Genomic DNA, 16,907 nt, shown 5'->3' with positions numbered 1-16,907 from the left:
TTCCTGCCGAAAAAAGGGATCTGGAGTTGACTCATTGTCTTGCCAAGGGCTGAGAGAGCAAAAAGGTTATCTGAGGTAAGGAGGTCCGAGCAAGAGGGAATGTCGTTCAGAACTTACTTCTTCAAATAATTATCCCTATCCCTGCAAACACCGTAGCTCAAATCATCACAAGGAATGCCCAATGAACGGCATAAGAAAGTACAAAAGCGAGGAACGCAAATCTCGCAAGGACAATCACTCTTATGGGTTTTGTATTTTTTATACGAAGAAACAGAGCACTTGCCAAAAGCGCTTTAAATAGGGAAGTCCTCTACGACTGGAGAAAACCAGACTCCCTTAATCCCAATATTATTTTTCCTCCAACCCTTCTCAGATTTGATTTTATCTTTGCATATGGACCTCTTCTCAATTGGGTAGAAATGGTAAAATGGGGCATCAGTTCAGATTTTGCTAACCTTGTAACAGAGGAGAAGATCTATGAGGTCAAGATCTAAACCTCTGTCACGGTTCAGAAGCAACATAGCAGATAGAACCCTAAGAAAATTTGGGTTTACTTGCAAAGGGGAAAGTTTCAGTTTATTAAAAACGTAGCTAAAGAAGATGCAGAAGGAACCTAATGAGATTTAATTGAAGATTGGAAAACAAGACCTCGCCGGGAAGAATGCCAGCACCAGTCCTAATATTTACATCTTTGGGGCAAGCCCTAATTTGAATGTCGTCAGGAAGGTTAAGTCTCATACGAAGAACACCTAAGTTTATAGTCATGGTGAAAACGAACAAAGATTCTGAAGAAGAACAACAAATCCCTAGAGGAGGAGAAAAAAGCAAAACTAACTTCGAAAGATTGAACACCGCGAAGAGCACTGCAAGATCACCCAAAAAAGAAGCTTTTGCAAAAGTTCGTCAGAGGAGATTTAACTCAAAAGAGACAGATGAAGATTTGACTAACAGTAAAGCAAGATAGAGACGGCAAAGAGGATTGATGGAACATCTCTGAGGCTTATAAAGACAAGGTGGGTCCAAAGGCTGAAGAGTCAGGATAACGAGGAGTTTTTTGAATCTCGAAGCACCAATTCCCAAATCCAACCGTCCATTCTTCCATGAGATTTTCTCGAGCCGTCAAGCCATGATTAACAGTCTCTAATAATTACCCCTTAATTAATTAAGGAGTAATTATGGGGGCAGTTGAGGATACCGGAAGTGACATGGGCCAGTTATGACCCACGAAAAGAGGATCGGGCCGAGAAACTGGATTCAGCCCACACGATGATGTTGCGGAATGGGCCGAATGCATGGGATCTTCCGAGAATAGCTAGGCCCGTAAGGAATGAAGCCTGAGGTCGAGGGACCCAATTTAGGGAATCACTTATAGCATTCTACTAGCACTTGTAAAAGCCTATAAAATAGGCAGGAAGGAGAGAATGTAAGGGGGATTTTTTAATTGAAAATGTAATGAGACTCTGTCAAAATCGAGAGAGTTAATTCTTTGCATCTTCACTTATACTATGTGAAATTTGAAATAGTCTAAACAAAAATATTAAATTACATTTAATTGGCAGTGTTTTTTGCATTATGTGTCTCAGACTCTCAAGAGTCCTCTTATCCACCAAGTCACTCATTTATGTTAATGGACTATTTTTAATACATGTCATAGACCATTTTTCCGAGGAATGTGATTTGGACTTCAAATTTATATCAACAGAAAAATTTCATATATAACTGTAATTCTTTTTTTTTTTTTTTTTTTTTTGCTCAGACTGTAATAACTTATCATATAAATGTAAAAAGGGACTCATTTTCGAAGACAAGAGTAATCCTTTTTATTTATGACAACATTGTTTGTAACATGATTGAAACACAAAAGTGATGGCAATTTATATTTGCATGTTGTATTTGTCTTTTATGAAAACATAAGTCTCCTATTATATGAGATTAATACAATAGAAAATGCATACATGGTTTAAATTTTTTTTAAAAAAATATGATGCTACATTTTTTTATTTTTTTTATTTTTAGAGACAATACACATATCATTCAAGTTAGGAGTGCAATTCTTACCTCCTAAATTCATGCAACGTCCCTATACCAAGGGACCATGACACGACATTTTAAGACACATTTAATTAAAATTTCATATTATCACATGACACGATTATCCAATAGATTCGGTTAAAAGAGTTATTTCTAATACGATCATGACACATTTATTTAAAGAAATTAAGAGGTCAAACACTAACACGATACGCCTAATTATCATGTTATGTGTTGTGTGAGATATTGTCACTTGCTAGTTGCTTCACCCCATTTCTTTCTTGTCCCTCTAACAAATGTTCCACCAAAATATTCGACCTTTGTATACACCTCTAAGGTAATGCAATGACTCATTGAGAATGGTACTTCAAAAGATAAAAGTGTGAGACCTTTTTTTAGTTTCGGTTTTTATCCCACATCGACAAAGAGAGCAAAAGAGGAATCATTAGTTAGTCTTATAAAATAAGTAGCCCAATGAAGATAAAGCATACCTTTTTCGGCCTTTTGGCTAAGATCAAGTGTAGTACTGTTCTTATCAGTTTAACATCTGATATGTGGGTCATTGGCCAACCTAGTATTAAATTTATTTTTTTAAGGGAAGGGCCTACTAACTTGCTATTGGGCCTTTAAGCGTTGCCAAGTGTTGCACTATTGCACGGATTGGCCCACCCCCACCAAGTCCGGTTTCAAGTTTTATATATTTTTTTAGGGCTTTAGTTATATAAATTTCATTATCGATAAAATGATCCCAAATCAAAATTAGCGTCCTAAAAAGGGGATGATTGTGATGACTTTATGGGTGAGTGTTCTGAAACATTTATTTTTTGTATATATCATATATTACTTTACATTTTTATGTGGTTAACAACCATCAACTTTAAAATATTAGACTCCGCAGGTTCACCGTAGACCCTGTCAAATATGAATGAGACTCCGTAGGTTCACCGTAGACCCTGTCAGATATGAATGGGATATATATGTCTTTAAACGAGAAAATTGGGTTCGTATGGTAAATCACAAAATGAAAAGCTTTATAACCACAAAAAAAATGTAATGTGGGATAGTCCAGAATGTGCTTCGTTTACAAATACTTCGTATGTAATATGGGTTTTTTTTTTATATTTTATTTTATTTTATTTTATTGGTACTAGGATGGTTGGTGATAATTTTCTAAACCGTACACTTGTATGCAATTTTTTATAATATAATTTAATTAAAATATTTTTTTTAGTAAATTTCTTTGTTTCTAATTTTTCTTTAGTAAATTTAGTACTAATTTTATTAAACTTTATAAAACCAGTGACCGCTGTAATATGTATCAATCCGTATATCTTTAAAAAAAAATTACCATTCGTTGGTAAAAATTAAAGAAACATAAAATAAAAGTGTGTATATAAAGTTCCTTAATGGTTTGGAGTGAGATAATTAAAAAAATGCAAGATAGAGTGAGAGCTGAAACTTTTAAGGAAAATAATTCTTACACCGAATAGTCACAATTTTTTTAATTGGTCAATTATGCAACAAATAAGGAAGTGAACCGTTCCATTTAATTGTATTTGGTATAAGAAAATGACTCTTACACTGAATAGTTTAAACTCAAAATATAGCCCAATAAATTCAATCATATTTTCACACCAAAGGTCAAAAGCACATAATCTTATAAAACCATAAACTTTTTATTATTATATTAATAGTAATATTTTAAACTTTAATATTTCAAAATTATTAATTAATTCTTTATTTTTATTTTTCTTATGTTTATCCAAATGAATCCTAAATTAAGGACATCAATCAAACTAGTAACTAGTAAAATAGAAACAAGTTAGAAATAAAAAATACATTATGGAATTATTTGTTTTTGACAAAAATAAAAAATGTAAAAAACTAGAAAATAAAATATTTTTCAAATATGCCTTTGATATGCCTTAAGTCATGAGAATAGGTATTGTATTTTGTAGATTTGTGATTTTTGCAACTTTAATTTGCCATGATGCTGATGAAGAAGAATACAGCTTTAAATTATTGTGAAAATTTGTTATTATTATGTTAAAAACAAAGAAATTCTCATGTCCAGATAAATGAGAATTAAATAGTTAGTATAAAAGTCAAGCATTACCCAATGACCTAGTTGGTAGAAAATCCAATTCCCTGAACGAGTATATCAGTGTTCTCATAAGAGTGCTCCCTTGATAGCATTACTATTTTTAAAACATGCATGAGGGCTACAACCTAGGGCTGTGATTTGTTATATGAACAATACTAATGTAAATAACTTATCATAAAAATGTAAAATGGGTGTCTTAATTTCGCATAAAATAATACTCTTTTGTAATAACTTGTCATAAAAATGTAAATTCGGTGTCTTAATTTCGTATACAAGAATACTCTTTTTTATTTATAGCAATGTCGGTGTAACATGATTGAAACATGAGAGGTGGCAATTCATATTTGTGTATCATATTTGTATCACGTCAAAACATGAGTATAATGTTACGTAGGTCAAAACGAGCACAAACACATGTAATTCGTTTAATAAATTGTTCAAAACCTGATACAATACTATCATACGCACATTTAATTAGAATTTCATACTATTAGATCATTGTGACACGTTTTATGGAACATGTTTAATCAAACAAGTTAAAAAGTCAAACACAAGTACGCTTATCATCATATTAATTTGAGTCAACAGAATTACAAGCCGAATACAATTTAAGCCAAACTCAAAGTCACACAATTGTGTTTATGTTGTATAGAATATTGTCACCTACCTAAGGCCCTTTCTTTCTTGTCCCTCCTAACTGTTCCACCCAAAGTTTCAACGTTTGTTTACACACCTCAGTGGAAGATATTAAAAAAATAATATTTTAATGCAATGACAATATGAAAATACTTAAACAGATGAGAAAGTGAGAGAGCATTCTTTGGGGGTTTATTTCTATTTTCATCCCACATCGAATAAAAAATAGAAGGGAGGCCATTAATTGTGTTATAAAAGAAGCTTTTAAAGAGAGATGAAAGCATATCTTTCTCGGCCTTTTGGCTAAGATTAAGTGTAGTATTTGTTCTTGTCAGAGCCAATGACCTACCCAGTATTAAATTAATTTTTTTTAGGAAAAGGACCTACCAAAGTAGCTTGCTAATGGGACTTTTAAGCGTCGCCCATGCTATAGCCATGCATAGCACTATAGCATGGGCCTGACGCACTTGGTGCCCTCCAAGCCCCAATTCAAGTTTTATCTTTTGTTCTTTTACACACAAAAATAATAATTTAAATGATCTTTTAAAGCTATTCAGAATTTATGTTTCTTTCTTGTAATACAAAAATTTATTGCTTTTACACTATTGTAAGCTAAAAATAAGAAAAATTGAAACCAAAAGCTCCTTGAAATTTCCGCTCTACAAACTTTTTGAAATTTCCTCCTCCATCTCTCCCTCTCCGAAATATTTATTTGGAAATTAAATTTTGTATAAACAATTGATATAGAAGTCGGGTATTACCTAATGACCTAGTTGGTAGAGAGTCCAATTTTCCGAATGAATGTGCATGTTCTCATTCCTATTTTTAAAACATGCAAGGGCTACAAGTGTGATTTTGTTATATGAACAGAACAATGACTTTTCATACAAATGTAATAACTTATTATAAAAATGTAAAATGGGTGTCTAAATTTTGTATACAACAATATTCTTTTTAATTTATGACAATGTCGGTATAAGTTATGTAACATGGTTGAAACATCAAATGGGTGGCAATTCATATTTGCGTGTCATATTTGTATCATGTCAAAACATGAGTATGATGTTTTGTGGGTCCAAACGAGAGCAGAACACACAATATGCGTAACTCTTATAATAAATTGTTCAAAACCTGACACAATAGTACTCGACGTGTTTAATTAAATTTTATACTATTAGGATTTTTATGACACATTTATCAAACAAATTTAGTAAAATAAATTATTTACAACATGATCACGACACGATTAGTTAGACTGGTTGAGAAGTAAAACACGAATACGATGCGTTTAATTATCATCATATTAATTTGAATCAACAAAATTACAACCCGAATACTACGATTTAAACTAAACTCAAAATAACACAATTACAATCCAAATACGTTTATTGTTCCTTGTGTTGTATTGAAAATTATCACTCTACGTAAGCCCCTTTCTTTCTTGTCCCTCTATCAGAGATGTTCCACCCAAAGTTTAAACATTTGTTGGAAGACATTAAAAAGTTACAGTATATTTTTTAATGCAATGACAATTTGAAAATACTTCAAAAGATGAAAGTGAGAGGGCACTTCTTTGGGGGGTTTATTTCTTTTTTCAACCCACATCGACTAAAAGATGAAAAGGGGGGTCATTAATTGTGTTATAAAACAAACATTCGGGAGAGTTCAAAGCGTACCTTTTTCGGTCTTTCGGTTGAGATCGAGTATATGCTTTTATCAGTTTAATATCTAATACGTGGGCCAATGGCCCACCCGGTATTAAATTTATTTTTTAAGGGGAAAAGCTTGCCACAGTAGCTGGCAACTGGGGCCTTAAGTGTCGCCCAAGTGTTGCACTACAGCACGGGCCTGGCGCATCCCATCAAGCCCAGTATCAATTCTATGTATTACTGTATTATTTTATGCAATTTTTTTTTTTAATAATAATGTTTTAAAAGTGATTTTTTTTATTTTTTATTTTATTTTATTTATTTTTTTTTCACTCTTTTTGAATTAGTAGTGTTTCTTAAAAATAATAATGTTTGAAATGAGAAATTTTGTAAATAAAAAAATCGGGTAAAATGTCAATTATTTGTAAGATTCAATTTATTTTTCAATAAAAGACACAACTTTTCATAATGTTTTGGTGCAACCATGGTATCTTTCTTCTCAAATTCACTAGTATGTGTCACTCAATAAATTCTTGAATCAAAAGTTTCAATTTCTATCAATGCAAAATTCTCACATCAAAATTGTGCATAGTAAAACTAATCTAACATCTCATATATATATATATATATATATAAAATCTCACACAAAAAATTGCTTTGTAAACTCGTTGTGGCAAGATGGGAGCATATTGATGGATACACATACAAGCTTCTAAATTATTTCATGCATTCAGTATGCCATAACAACAATTATTTACTTTGAAAAGAGGACAATTTTACTCCAAGGGTGCAATTACAAAACCAAGAAACTGCAACATTGTAGAAAAAAGCATATATTCAGAGGATATGAGCATTTCTCTCCTTTAGTGAAGCATTGCTAAGGTAGATTCCCAACAAGGGTGCTTTCACTTGCTTTGACAGACCTGGCCTTTGCATAACACTATTGAATCTGCAGCTTTTGAATACAATGGTTAATGCAAATTAAAATGAGAACCGAGGCTTAGCTTCTCGCTTTATTACACCAACAAGCAATGTAAAGAAATCTCTAATCAGTCAGTGTTTTGGTCTTTTATTGAAATAATAATAATAATAATAATAATAAGATAACTGAACCTTCAATTGTATGGAGAGTGAAGTACCAAGAAGACAAGTTTACATATCTATTGAGGAAAAAGAAAAGCTTGCAAACGTGTATATATATATTTACAATTGAATATCTCATGAATACTCTCTCCACAGAGTAAATCATATGCTGTGTCATTGATTGCCTACAAAAATTCAACAATAGGTTAGAAAGTTTGGAATCTTCGAAATGATTGAGCAGTTGTAAAAAGTCCAAATATCTACTCTTCGCCCTCCATTTTCTTGGACGATAACATGGAGTTTGATGCTCACATTTTGGAGTGTCTAATGTGGGAAGAAATGCTATTTGTTCATACCCAAGTTTGGTTCCTTCAATTGGATTGATAAATATCCAAGACTTTCTAATGTGAAGCCACCATCTTCTTACTCTTCTCTGTAACATTCCATGAATTGACTTAGAGAAGGGAGTCCATGAGCATGGTGTCTATCTAGCTTCATCTGTTTGGGCAATGAAGAGAGAATAAATACTAATAAGCTTTTCATGATTACCTAAGCATGTCTCCAGTATGCAACCGAGGTCCACTCAATGCCGGGGATATGCTAAAAGTATTGCCATCGGCAGAAAATGAAGGATGCCCAAGAGGTGTTGGTCTATCTCGAATAGCAGGGACCTCAATATCTCCTTCCAACATTTTCAGCGCGTCCAAAATGGTAGGCCTTAAAGCCACCATTACATGAGCACACAATATTCCAACTAGTACAAATCTATCCATGATCCCCCTCGGATTTGCCAAATCCCCTTCTGTCAACAAAGAAGGGTCCAAAGCCTGTTCTATCTTTCCCGCTTTCACAAGTGACCAAGCCCAATCCGTGATTAAAAATGCTCGTGGTGATCCCGAGGAAGACAAGTCAAGTGCTTTTCTCCCACACATTATCTCCAACACAACCACCCCAAAGCTGTAAACATCACTCTTTTCTGTCAGCTGACCATATAGAGCATATTCCGGGGCTAAATAACCATGAGTACCAGCTACTCTAGTAGTGAGATGAGACTGCCCTTCTCTGATTTGTTTTGCTAACCCAAAATCTGCCACTCTTGCTTTCATGTCTGCATCCAAAAGTATGTTTGTGGCCTTAATATCTCTATGATATATAGCTGGCTTCACTCCATAGTGAAGATAAGCTAGCCCCTTTGCCACATCCAAGATTATGCTCTTCCTTTGAGGCCATGTCAATGGTAGCTTACCAATTCCACTCGGATTTGCAGAGGACAAAAACAAATGGTCATCCAGATTCCCATTCGGCATGTAATCATAAACAAGGTACCTTTCACCTCCACTCTCTTCACCATCAGCATATTCACCTGTCACACAACACCCTCTAAGCGGAACAAGATTTCGATGCTTTAAATTGCTAATGATCTCAACTTCATTGCAAAACTCTGCATTGCCCTGAAAATCCGATTCAATGATCTTTTTAACTGCAACCGTAGTTCCATCCGAAAGAGTCCCCTTATAAACAATCCCAAACCCACCTCTCCCAATAAAATTCTTCTGTGAAAAGTTGTCAGTTGCCTTCTCAAGTTCATCAATCTTGAACCATATTGACACTGAAGTAGGCCGCCTTTGTGGCCTTGACCCTCCTAACTCTTCCAAATCAAACCCAGAACCCGAATCAAACCATGAATCCTTCTTTCTCCATTTCCTGTCCCACCAAAAATACAGACCCAACAAACAAGACATGACCAACACGGCCACACTGGCCCCGGTGAGGCCGAACACGAGAGCCGAGTGGTTCTTATCTGACCCTTTAGGCGTAGTGAGCGAAAGACCCAAAATACAAGTCATTGCACCATTACTCTCAGGCCCAAATTCATTCACAATACCAGCAGCATATAGAATTGAGAAGTAAAAGCAATCAGTGGAATGAGATTTGTTACCATCAATTTCGATCAATTTGGACTGAACCTGGAATCCAGCAGCCACGCAGGCGTCACAGGAGGTGAGAAGGGTGAGGTCCGGCCGGCAGGCGGTGTCGATCGGCGTGGAGGGTCCGAGCTTGGCGACCCAATCCTGGGTTGACTCGATTGCAGCACAGATGTTCGGTGTAATGACGAACTGAAGAGGGTCAAAGCAGAGGTAGGTGAGATTGGAGGGAAGAGAGAGAGAGTCGAGCTTGGATTGGAAGTCAGAGAGGCAAGAAATGGAAGTGGGTAGGTTTGGGAGCTGGAAGAGAGAGGTCTCTTTGAGGTGTTGAGAAAGGGCTATTCCGAAGAGGCTGAGTAGGGTTTGGCAACACTCAGTTTTGTTGGAATCATAATTTTGGCACGGAGAAGAGGACCATGGAATTCTAAGGACATGTCCAAAGTCCATCGGACATGTGGTGGATAAGTTGGTGGAGGTCGGAGGAGGAGCTGAGGCGACGGCTGCTGGGGTGACTAATATAGAGAGAGAAAGTAGAGAGAGAAACACCAAATCAAGCTTCATGTCTCTCTCCCTCTATGTAAATTCTGTGATTCTTTTTTGGTTCTTATGGATTTAGAGAAAAAGGGGATCTATTACAAGTATCTAAGGGCGGAGGGATCGGGTTAGAGAGAGAAAGGAGGAGGAGAGAGAAAGAGGGAGAAGGTTCTCGGTTGGTTATTCTGTCTGGTCTGTGTTGAGAGTAGTGTGGATAGCTCGAGATGATAGGATACCCAGTCAAACTTGATTTTCTAATAGTTTCCGGCGGCTGATTGTTAACTGTTGAAGAAAATAGAATCAGATTGTGGTTAATTATGTGTCACCAAATTTAGCTAAAATGTCAACAGCATGTGCCAGTTGAAAAAAAAGGATCTTTATGGTTGGCTGTGATGGTATTTATTTCAACATTATGGTATTGCTCGTCTTTGACTTTCGTAACCCTTATGAGAAGATTGTTCAACTGAGGTCCGAGTTCAAATCAAGAAACCAATGATAAAAAGATGTGTGTGTGACAATTCTCAAATTTTGCAATGAGAAAGTTCTGAGGTTTCAAGTGGTGTCCACTTAACTTGGTAGTTGTTGTGAGTGGGATGTGATCCCTACACTGACGTGTTTTTTTTTTTAATAGTTATGGAAATTTTCCTATGTATATAAATTAAGGATTAATCATCCAATACCAGTAGAGTGCAACCTTGTGAAGAATGTGCATGTCATGCTGAAAAACGAAATACAGCAGAAATTGAAGGAAATAATCACTTATATGGATCAATTTTTTAAAAATAGTTTTCAAATATTTTTTAAAAATTATAAAAGATGATGTTTTGAAAATAGATAATTTTTAACTGAGTTTTTTTTTTTTTTTTTTTTTTTTTTTTTTTTTTTTTTTTTTTTGTTCTTAACCAAGTAAATTTTTGTACAATTTGTTAACTATCATTTAACACACGTAAAAAAAAAAAAAAAAAAAAACTATTATCAGAAGATTGAACCAAACAACCCAACCTCTTTGATTTTAGTTTTCTAAAACGGTTTATGCTCTTAGAGAAAAATAAAAAATAGAAATAGAATTGTTTAAAAAATCATATAAGAGTTAAAAACTGAATTGACCTTGAGACACCAGAAACTCTTGTGACTAATTATGGTGACAAACTTTTATGTTCGTGTTATGATCACCTTTTAATTTTAGTCTTGATCAGTAGAAATTATTACATAATCAAAACTTACAAGGTTCTGACCAAATTATAACCAAACCCACAAGTAAAGACCAAATTATAACCAAACCCATAAGTAAAGAATTGATAAAGTCAACATAATTATTTGCATATTGAATTGCGATATTGGCTTAGACCCTGTATTTATTATTGTTACTATTACTTCTTTTGTTTCAAAAAGAGTGTCATGAGGAACTATGCACAGCTCCCCAAATATGAGACTTTTTTATCACAGTTCTCCAAATATAATAATTTTTTTGGGACGGAAGGTGTATTATTTTTTTGTCTCGTGCTGTTGCTGCTTTAGATTGCTTGGCGCTATCGCAGCAACCGGCAGTTAGGTGTGTGGGATGGGCTGCTTTGGTTTTAAGTGCTTGCGCCTTTTTGGCTTCTGGATTTTGAGCCTTCTTTTGTTGGGCTTTGCCCTCCTCTGTATATTCTTTGCTCCTTGCTAATGGTAATATTCTTACTCACCAAAAAAAAAAAAAAAAAAAAAAAAATTGTAAAAAATTTATTTGTAATTATCTAAGAACTATTTCATTAATTCTTACATTTTTCTCAACATTATTTTCAGAGAAGGAACATAACAAAATCCGAAATAACAAAAAATAAGGGCAAAAGAGCATAAGTTTCCCTCAACCAAGAGAACAAATGAATGACCTTTAATTTCCTCTCTCACTCAAAACGAACTTTGCCTAATAAAAGCCCCTAACATGACGCTTCATCTTTGGTCCTTCTCATAACATTTGGTTGGATAGACACAACCACCTCTTTCTTCTTCCTCCATTTGCTCATGTTTCTAATCCCTTCTCCTCTGTAACACTACCTTCTCTCTCTCTAGATCTCTCTCTCTTCATGGGAGATCAATATCCACATTCACCGACACCGAAAAATTACCATAGCATCCTTGGAGTCCCCAAAACTGCATCCCTATCAGACATTGGCAAAGCATACAAATCCCTTGTCATGAAATGGCATCCAGATAAGAACACATCCAACAAAGAAGAAGCTGAAGCCAAGTTTAAAGCTATTAATGAAGCCTACAGGGTACATATATGTCTTAAATAATATATACACACGCGCAATAATATTCTCATGTATGCATGCGTTTAATTGTTGGTCAATCCATGCCACGCAACAATGCAAATACATTTTTAATCAAAATATCATGTAGTCCATGCATAGTTAAACTACGTACATCTAATCTTTCGCTGCAATTTTGAGAGACTGCACCAATTAACCTACAACTATATTCTGATGCACACGTACGTCCATCAATTAATCCATGCCATGTACCAATGCAAATACATATATACATGATACATATAGACACACATTAAAAACATTATATGTACGTGGTCCTCATTCCTCATTATATTCATTTCTCTTAAACATATTATCAGGTTCTTACTAACAAGAAGAGAGAAGAAATGAATGAGCCAACAACCCCTGGTTATCGTCGGAATAGTGTCAATGACAGCTTCTTTTCCGGCAGCCCTTCGGCTTTCTCTCCGAACTCAGTCCGAAGGAGCAAAACCCCGACTCCGAGTTCGGCGGCCTTCTCGAGAAATAGGAGCCGAAGAAGCACAACTCCGACTCCGACAGACTTCTATGCCTCCATATCAAGAACTGCTAGTGGTAATGTGATACAAACAACAACCCCTACACTTAGTGCAAAACCAAAAGAATCCTCGAAAATCGCCACCAGGAGGAACAACACTACGCCCATCATTTTTTCACAATCAGCAGCTCGAAAGAAGCCCCCGCCTATTGAGAAGAGGCTCGAGTGCACGCTTGAGGAGTTGTGCCACGGATGTGTCAAGAAGATCAAGATTACCAGAGACGTCATCACAGACGGGTATATAAATAATATATACATATATATAATATACAAGATAATGTCGAAATTAGAATCTGAAGATGAATGATAAGAATAATTACAAGAAAGAAGATCAAATGGTAAACTATATTGAATCAAAATATAAATAAGAGAAGATGTACTTAGAAGATAAGAAAATTTTCATGAATACACTATGAATATTGATTTCATGAATACACTATGAAATCAATATTCACTTGATGTGCCACCTGGAGAACTCGTTCAGTATGATAGTCCCTCCAGTGGCTATTCACACACGTTCACATAGATCGTCGCCACGTTAAGAAACAAAAAAAATATGCCAAAACTAACTTTATATATTATTTTTACTGTACTACTCCTGAAACCAAATCTATTCTTTATTAATTGTAACTTAGTATATAAGAGTGCTTAGCGTACGTGGTACTAGAAAACATTTTAAATTTGAAATAGAGAGTGAGAAAAAGACAAAAGTTGGAAGCTTGACAACTTATAATCTTCTCTGTTTCATATTTACCATGGCCGAATAGCTGATATACCAGCTAGATGTTGAACTACATAAATCTTTGTATTATGTGGTGGATGGTTTATTTTTTCTATCTTTTTCTTGATTGTGTTGTTGATTTCGCGGCATCTGTTGTAACAGTTGCAATGATGTATATTGACAGGATAATTGTTAAAGCAACTGAGATACTAGAGGTAAAAGTGAAGCCTGGATGGAAAAGAGGAACAAAGATTACCTTCGAAGGAATGGGCGACGAGAAACCTACATGGCTACCAGCAGATATCATCTTCATCATCGACGAAAAGAGACACTCATTGTTTAAGAGAGAAGGGGACAATTTGGAGCTCGGAGTTGAGGTTCCTCTAGTTAAGGCTCTCACAGGTTGCACCATCACTATCCCTCTGTTAGGAGGTGACAAAATGACTTTAACATTCAATGATATCTTATACCCAGGTTATGAAAAGATAATTACAGGACAAGGCATGCCTAAAACCAAAGATCAAGGAAGAAGAGGTGATCTTAGACTCAAGTTTCTTGTGAATTTTCCCACAGATTTGAGCGATGAACAACGCTCGGATGTTTTTAGTATTCTACAAGATTGTCCATATTGATCATCAAAATTTTGTTTTCATGTTTTTATTTTTATTATTATTTTTTTAATGTGTTTGTGATGGTATATATTTAGATTGGGTTACAAATTGATGTACATATATGTCAACTTTAGTTTGTTAATTAATTAGTTACAATGTTAGACATGTGAGATGATATATATGTACTGATGCATCCCAGCAATGATAAGGATTATGGTGAATTAATTAGCTTATGCTTTGATAATGAAGTGTTTAGGACTTGTTTTATAGTACTGGCAGTTCTACATACAATGATGTGGTTTTGATGCTTTGAGCTGGTAAGTTCAAAGTTTTCCATGTTCAGCATCTTTTATTCTAGATAGAATTTTGTTTCATGTTCTATTTCTTTGATAAACAATACAAGATAGAGAGAGATATGGGACAGTGGCTAACTAATATTTGGGAGAAATTTACACAAAAAAAAAATATTTGGGAGAAGCATATTTATTTTGGGTAATGATATATTTTAAATGTACTGAAGAATGAATTTCTAATTTTATAGATTCTGTTAATTTGTTTCGGTTTTTTAAAAGCTGTTTTCAATAATTCAGAAAAAGAAACACGTACTTCCGGCCCTTATAACAGTTCAATTCAAGATTCTTTGATCATGATGGATCAAATTTCACATTAGAGAACAACAATACAAATGATTTTAACCATTTCATCAGCTTATGTATTGGAAAGAGTCTCTACTTTTGAGTTTTGAAATAGTAAATAATTAAGTAACTTCTAATTTGAAGTTACTGAACACATTTCTTATATGGACATAGAAATTATATGTGTGCACACATGAAAATATATGATATGCATCACATGTCAAGATATATATATATATATATTCTAATTTGAAGTTACTGAACACATTTCTTATATGGACATAGAAATTATGTGTGCACATGAAAATATATGATATGCATCACATGTCAAGATATATATATATATATATATATATATATTATATACATTTGTATCACTGTATGTATATATATAGTTTTTATAAAAAGTAAAATCATGAAACCATAACAAGGGATTCAAATTAATTCATAATTAAAAAAAAAACACACACACACACACTGTTCATTTAAGCAAGCACGTACTAGATTAATTAATTAATTAATTAAGTCATCTCAAGACCTTCAGTAGAGCCCTCAACATGGAGAAGAAAGCTGATAGAGCATATAAAGAGTGACAAATATAACGTCACACCATGATTTTATTTTTGGGTACCTTTTATTTTATGGATACAATGCATTCACGGTGAGAGCGCTCCTCAACATAATAAAGTTTATGTAACAAAATAAATAAAATAAATATCTAGAAATAGCAACAAGAGTAACGAGGCTGTCCATGGATGTAGCATTGATGAAGATGAGGTCGATGGCGGTACCGGTGACTGTAATGGCGATGGAGATGGTGATGATGACAAGGGCAACAACAACGAAAATGGTATCAAATCGGAACGTGACCCGATACAACATGATTTACATACAAGATTTTTGTCGTTTAAGCAACAGTACTGTTGGGCTGAACATTGTTTATCAATATAATCATGAACTTCAGAAATTGTCCAATTCACTCTCTCAAAATGCTTTTTCTCCTTATTAAAAATTTTATATACTCGACAGAAAACATTCACTACATCCCCAAATCTTGAAAGTTCTCGTCTTTGGATTCTGCAAATATAAGAAAAAAAAAATTATAAAATTTAAGTCCATAATTAGAGTGTTACGTTTCTCAATTTCATTTATTCTAACTTCTGATTAGATTTTTTTATTCAAAACGATATATTTTTTTATACAACACTGTTTATGCACAAAACACGAGAAAAGAGACGTGAAAAAGTCTAGCTAGATTATAATTTCATAGGATTTCGTTGTTTTGAAAAGATTAAAAATTGTTTCAAAAAATCTTAAGCAAAGTTCGTATACAAAAATTACCGGTTGACGTCCACCGCGTCCTGGTTGTTCTCATCAGGCTCCACCACTTCTACTTGAAAGCTGCTGGCCAAACATAAATAAAAAAATAAAGTTATGCAAAATAAAAGAAAACATAAAAACATCAGTTAATATTTCTATCTGCATGATATATTTTCTATCAACACACACACATATTTATGCAGAGCTTACCTGAAATCAGTAGCAATCGTGAAGGAAACTAGCATCAAACACCTGAATATTACAGTCGCAATTTTAGTCTTGGTGACCATTATTATTATTTTTTTGTTTTTGAGATAGGTATAAGTAATTATGGAAGAGCTTATAGAAACATGCACTTGCAAGTGCTTCTAAAATTTACAAATATATATATATATATATATATATATATATATATATATGTAATTATATTAACATATCATGGAAAGATACACAAAGTAAATGAAAATAATGATTGAGATCCAAGAGAACTGGAAGACGCCATTATTACTTTGTTTTGGATACACCAAATTCATACTGCATACAAATATTTATAGATGCCGAGCAAGACATAATATCAATAGACCAATCCAAAGCCTTTACTTGCACCCCAAATTATTAAATTATATAGCTACACATCAATTACCAACCCGAGTCCACTTGCTCAACACTTGCAATCAAATAGCAGCACATATTACTATTGTAATACGAGTGGACCCCATATATGCAACACTCCGGGTCTACACATTACACTAAGAATATGTCTCATTAAAATCTTACTAAGAAAAATTCAATGGAAAAAACCCTAACAAAGTAAAAAGAATACAAT

The 16,907-nt window shown here is 34.1% G+C and overlaps 2 protein-coding genes and 3 non-coding genes across 5 annotated transcripts; 4 read left to right on the top strand and 1 right to left on the bottom strand.

Annotated features, from left to right (window-relative positions):
• The first annotated feature begins 2,518 nt into the window (after positions 1-2,518).
• On the top strand, positions 2,519-2,705 carry LOC132297629 (U2 spliceosomal RNA). Its single transcript, XR_009479330.1, has one exon. It is a non-coding gene; the product is annotated as a U2 spliceosomal RNA (small nuclear RNA).
• Positions 2,706-5,053: 2,348 nt separating this feature from the next.
• LOC132297637 (U2 spliceosomal RNA) lies at positions 5,054-5,243 on the top strand. Its single transcript, XR_009479336.1, has one exon. It is a non-coding gene; the product is annotated as a U2 spliceosomal RNA (small nuclear RNA).
• Positions 5,244-6,443: 1,200 nt separating this feature from the next.
• On the top strand, positions 6,444-6,633 carry LOC132297639 (U2 spliceosomal RNA). The gene has a single exon (XR_009479338.1). It is a non-coding gene; the product is annotated as a U2 spliceosomal RNA (small nuclear RNA).
• An 886-nt stretch (positions 6,634-7,519) lies between these two features.
• On the bottom strand, positions 7,520-10,315 carry LOC132294365 (probable receptor-like protein kinase At1g11050). Its single transcript, XM_059792190.1, has 2 exons — positions 8,053-10,315; positions 7,520-7,936 (listed from the first exon to the last, which is right to left on the bottom strand). Exons 1-2 carry the CDS (start codon positions 9,987-9,989, stop codon positions 7,927-7,929), a joined length of 1,947 nt encoding a protein of 648 aa, XP_059648173.1. The 5' UTR covers positions 9,990-10,315; the 3' UTR covers positions 7,520-7,926.
• Positions 10,316-12,028: 1,713 nt separating this feature from the next.
• On the top strand, positions 12,029-14,426 carry LOC132295883 (uncharacterized). Its single transcript, XM_059794148.1, has 3 exons — positions 12,029-12,220; positions 12,577-13,031; positions 13,700-14,426. Exons 1-3 carry the CDS (start codon positions 12,029-12,031, stop codon positions 14,145-14,147), a joined length of 1,095 nt encoding a protein of 364 aa, XP_059650131.1. The 3' UTR covers positions 14,148-14,426.
• The last annotated feature ends 2,481 nt before the right edge of the window (positions 14,427-16,907 follow it).

This window comes from Cornus florida, unplaced genomic scaffold, assembly GCF_030987335.1.
Source record: "Cornus florida cultivar Cherokee Brave unplaced genomic scaffold, ASM3098733v1 CherokeeBrave_3.0.0_Hap2_Chr02, whole genome shotgun sequence".
Taxonomy (NCBI): Eukaryota; Viridiplantae; Streptophyta; class Magnoliopsida; order Cornales; family Cornaceae; genus Cornus; species Cornus florida.
Note: the sequence above shows the minus strand (reverse complement) of the source record. Positions and strands in the feature narration are given on the sequence as shown.

Excerpts from the sequence above, each read along its gene's own strand:
- LOC132294365 (XM_059792190.1), bottom strand. The coding sequence starts at position 9,989 with ATGAAGCTTGATTTGGTGTTTCTCTCTCTACTTTCTCTCTCTATATTA.
- LOC132295883 (XM_059794148.1), top strand. The coding sequence starts at position 12,029 with ATGGGAGATCAATATCCACATTCACCGACACCGAAAAATTACCATAGC. Across the intron at positions 12,221-12,576 it reads CTATTAATGAAGCCTACAGG|GTTCTTACTAACAAGAAGAG; the intron begins GTACATATATGT and ends ACATATTATCAG. Across the intron at positions 13,032-13,699 it reads AGAGACGTCATCACAGACGG|GATAATTGTTAAAGCAACTG; the intron begins GTATATAAATAA and ends GTATATTGACAG.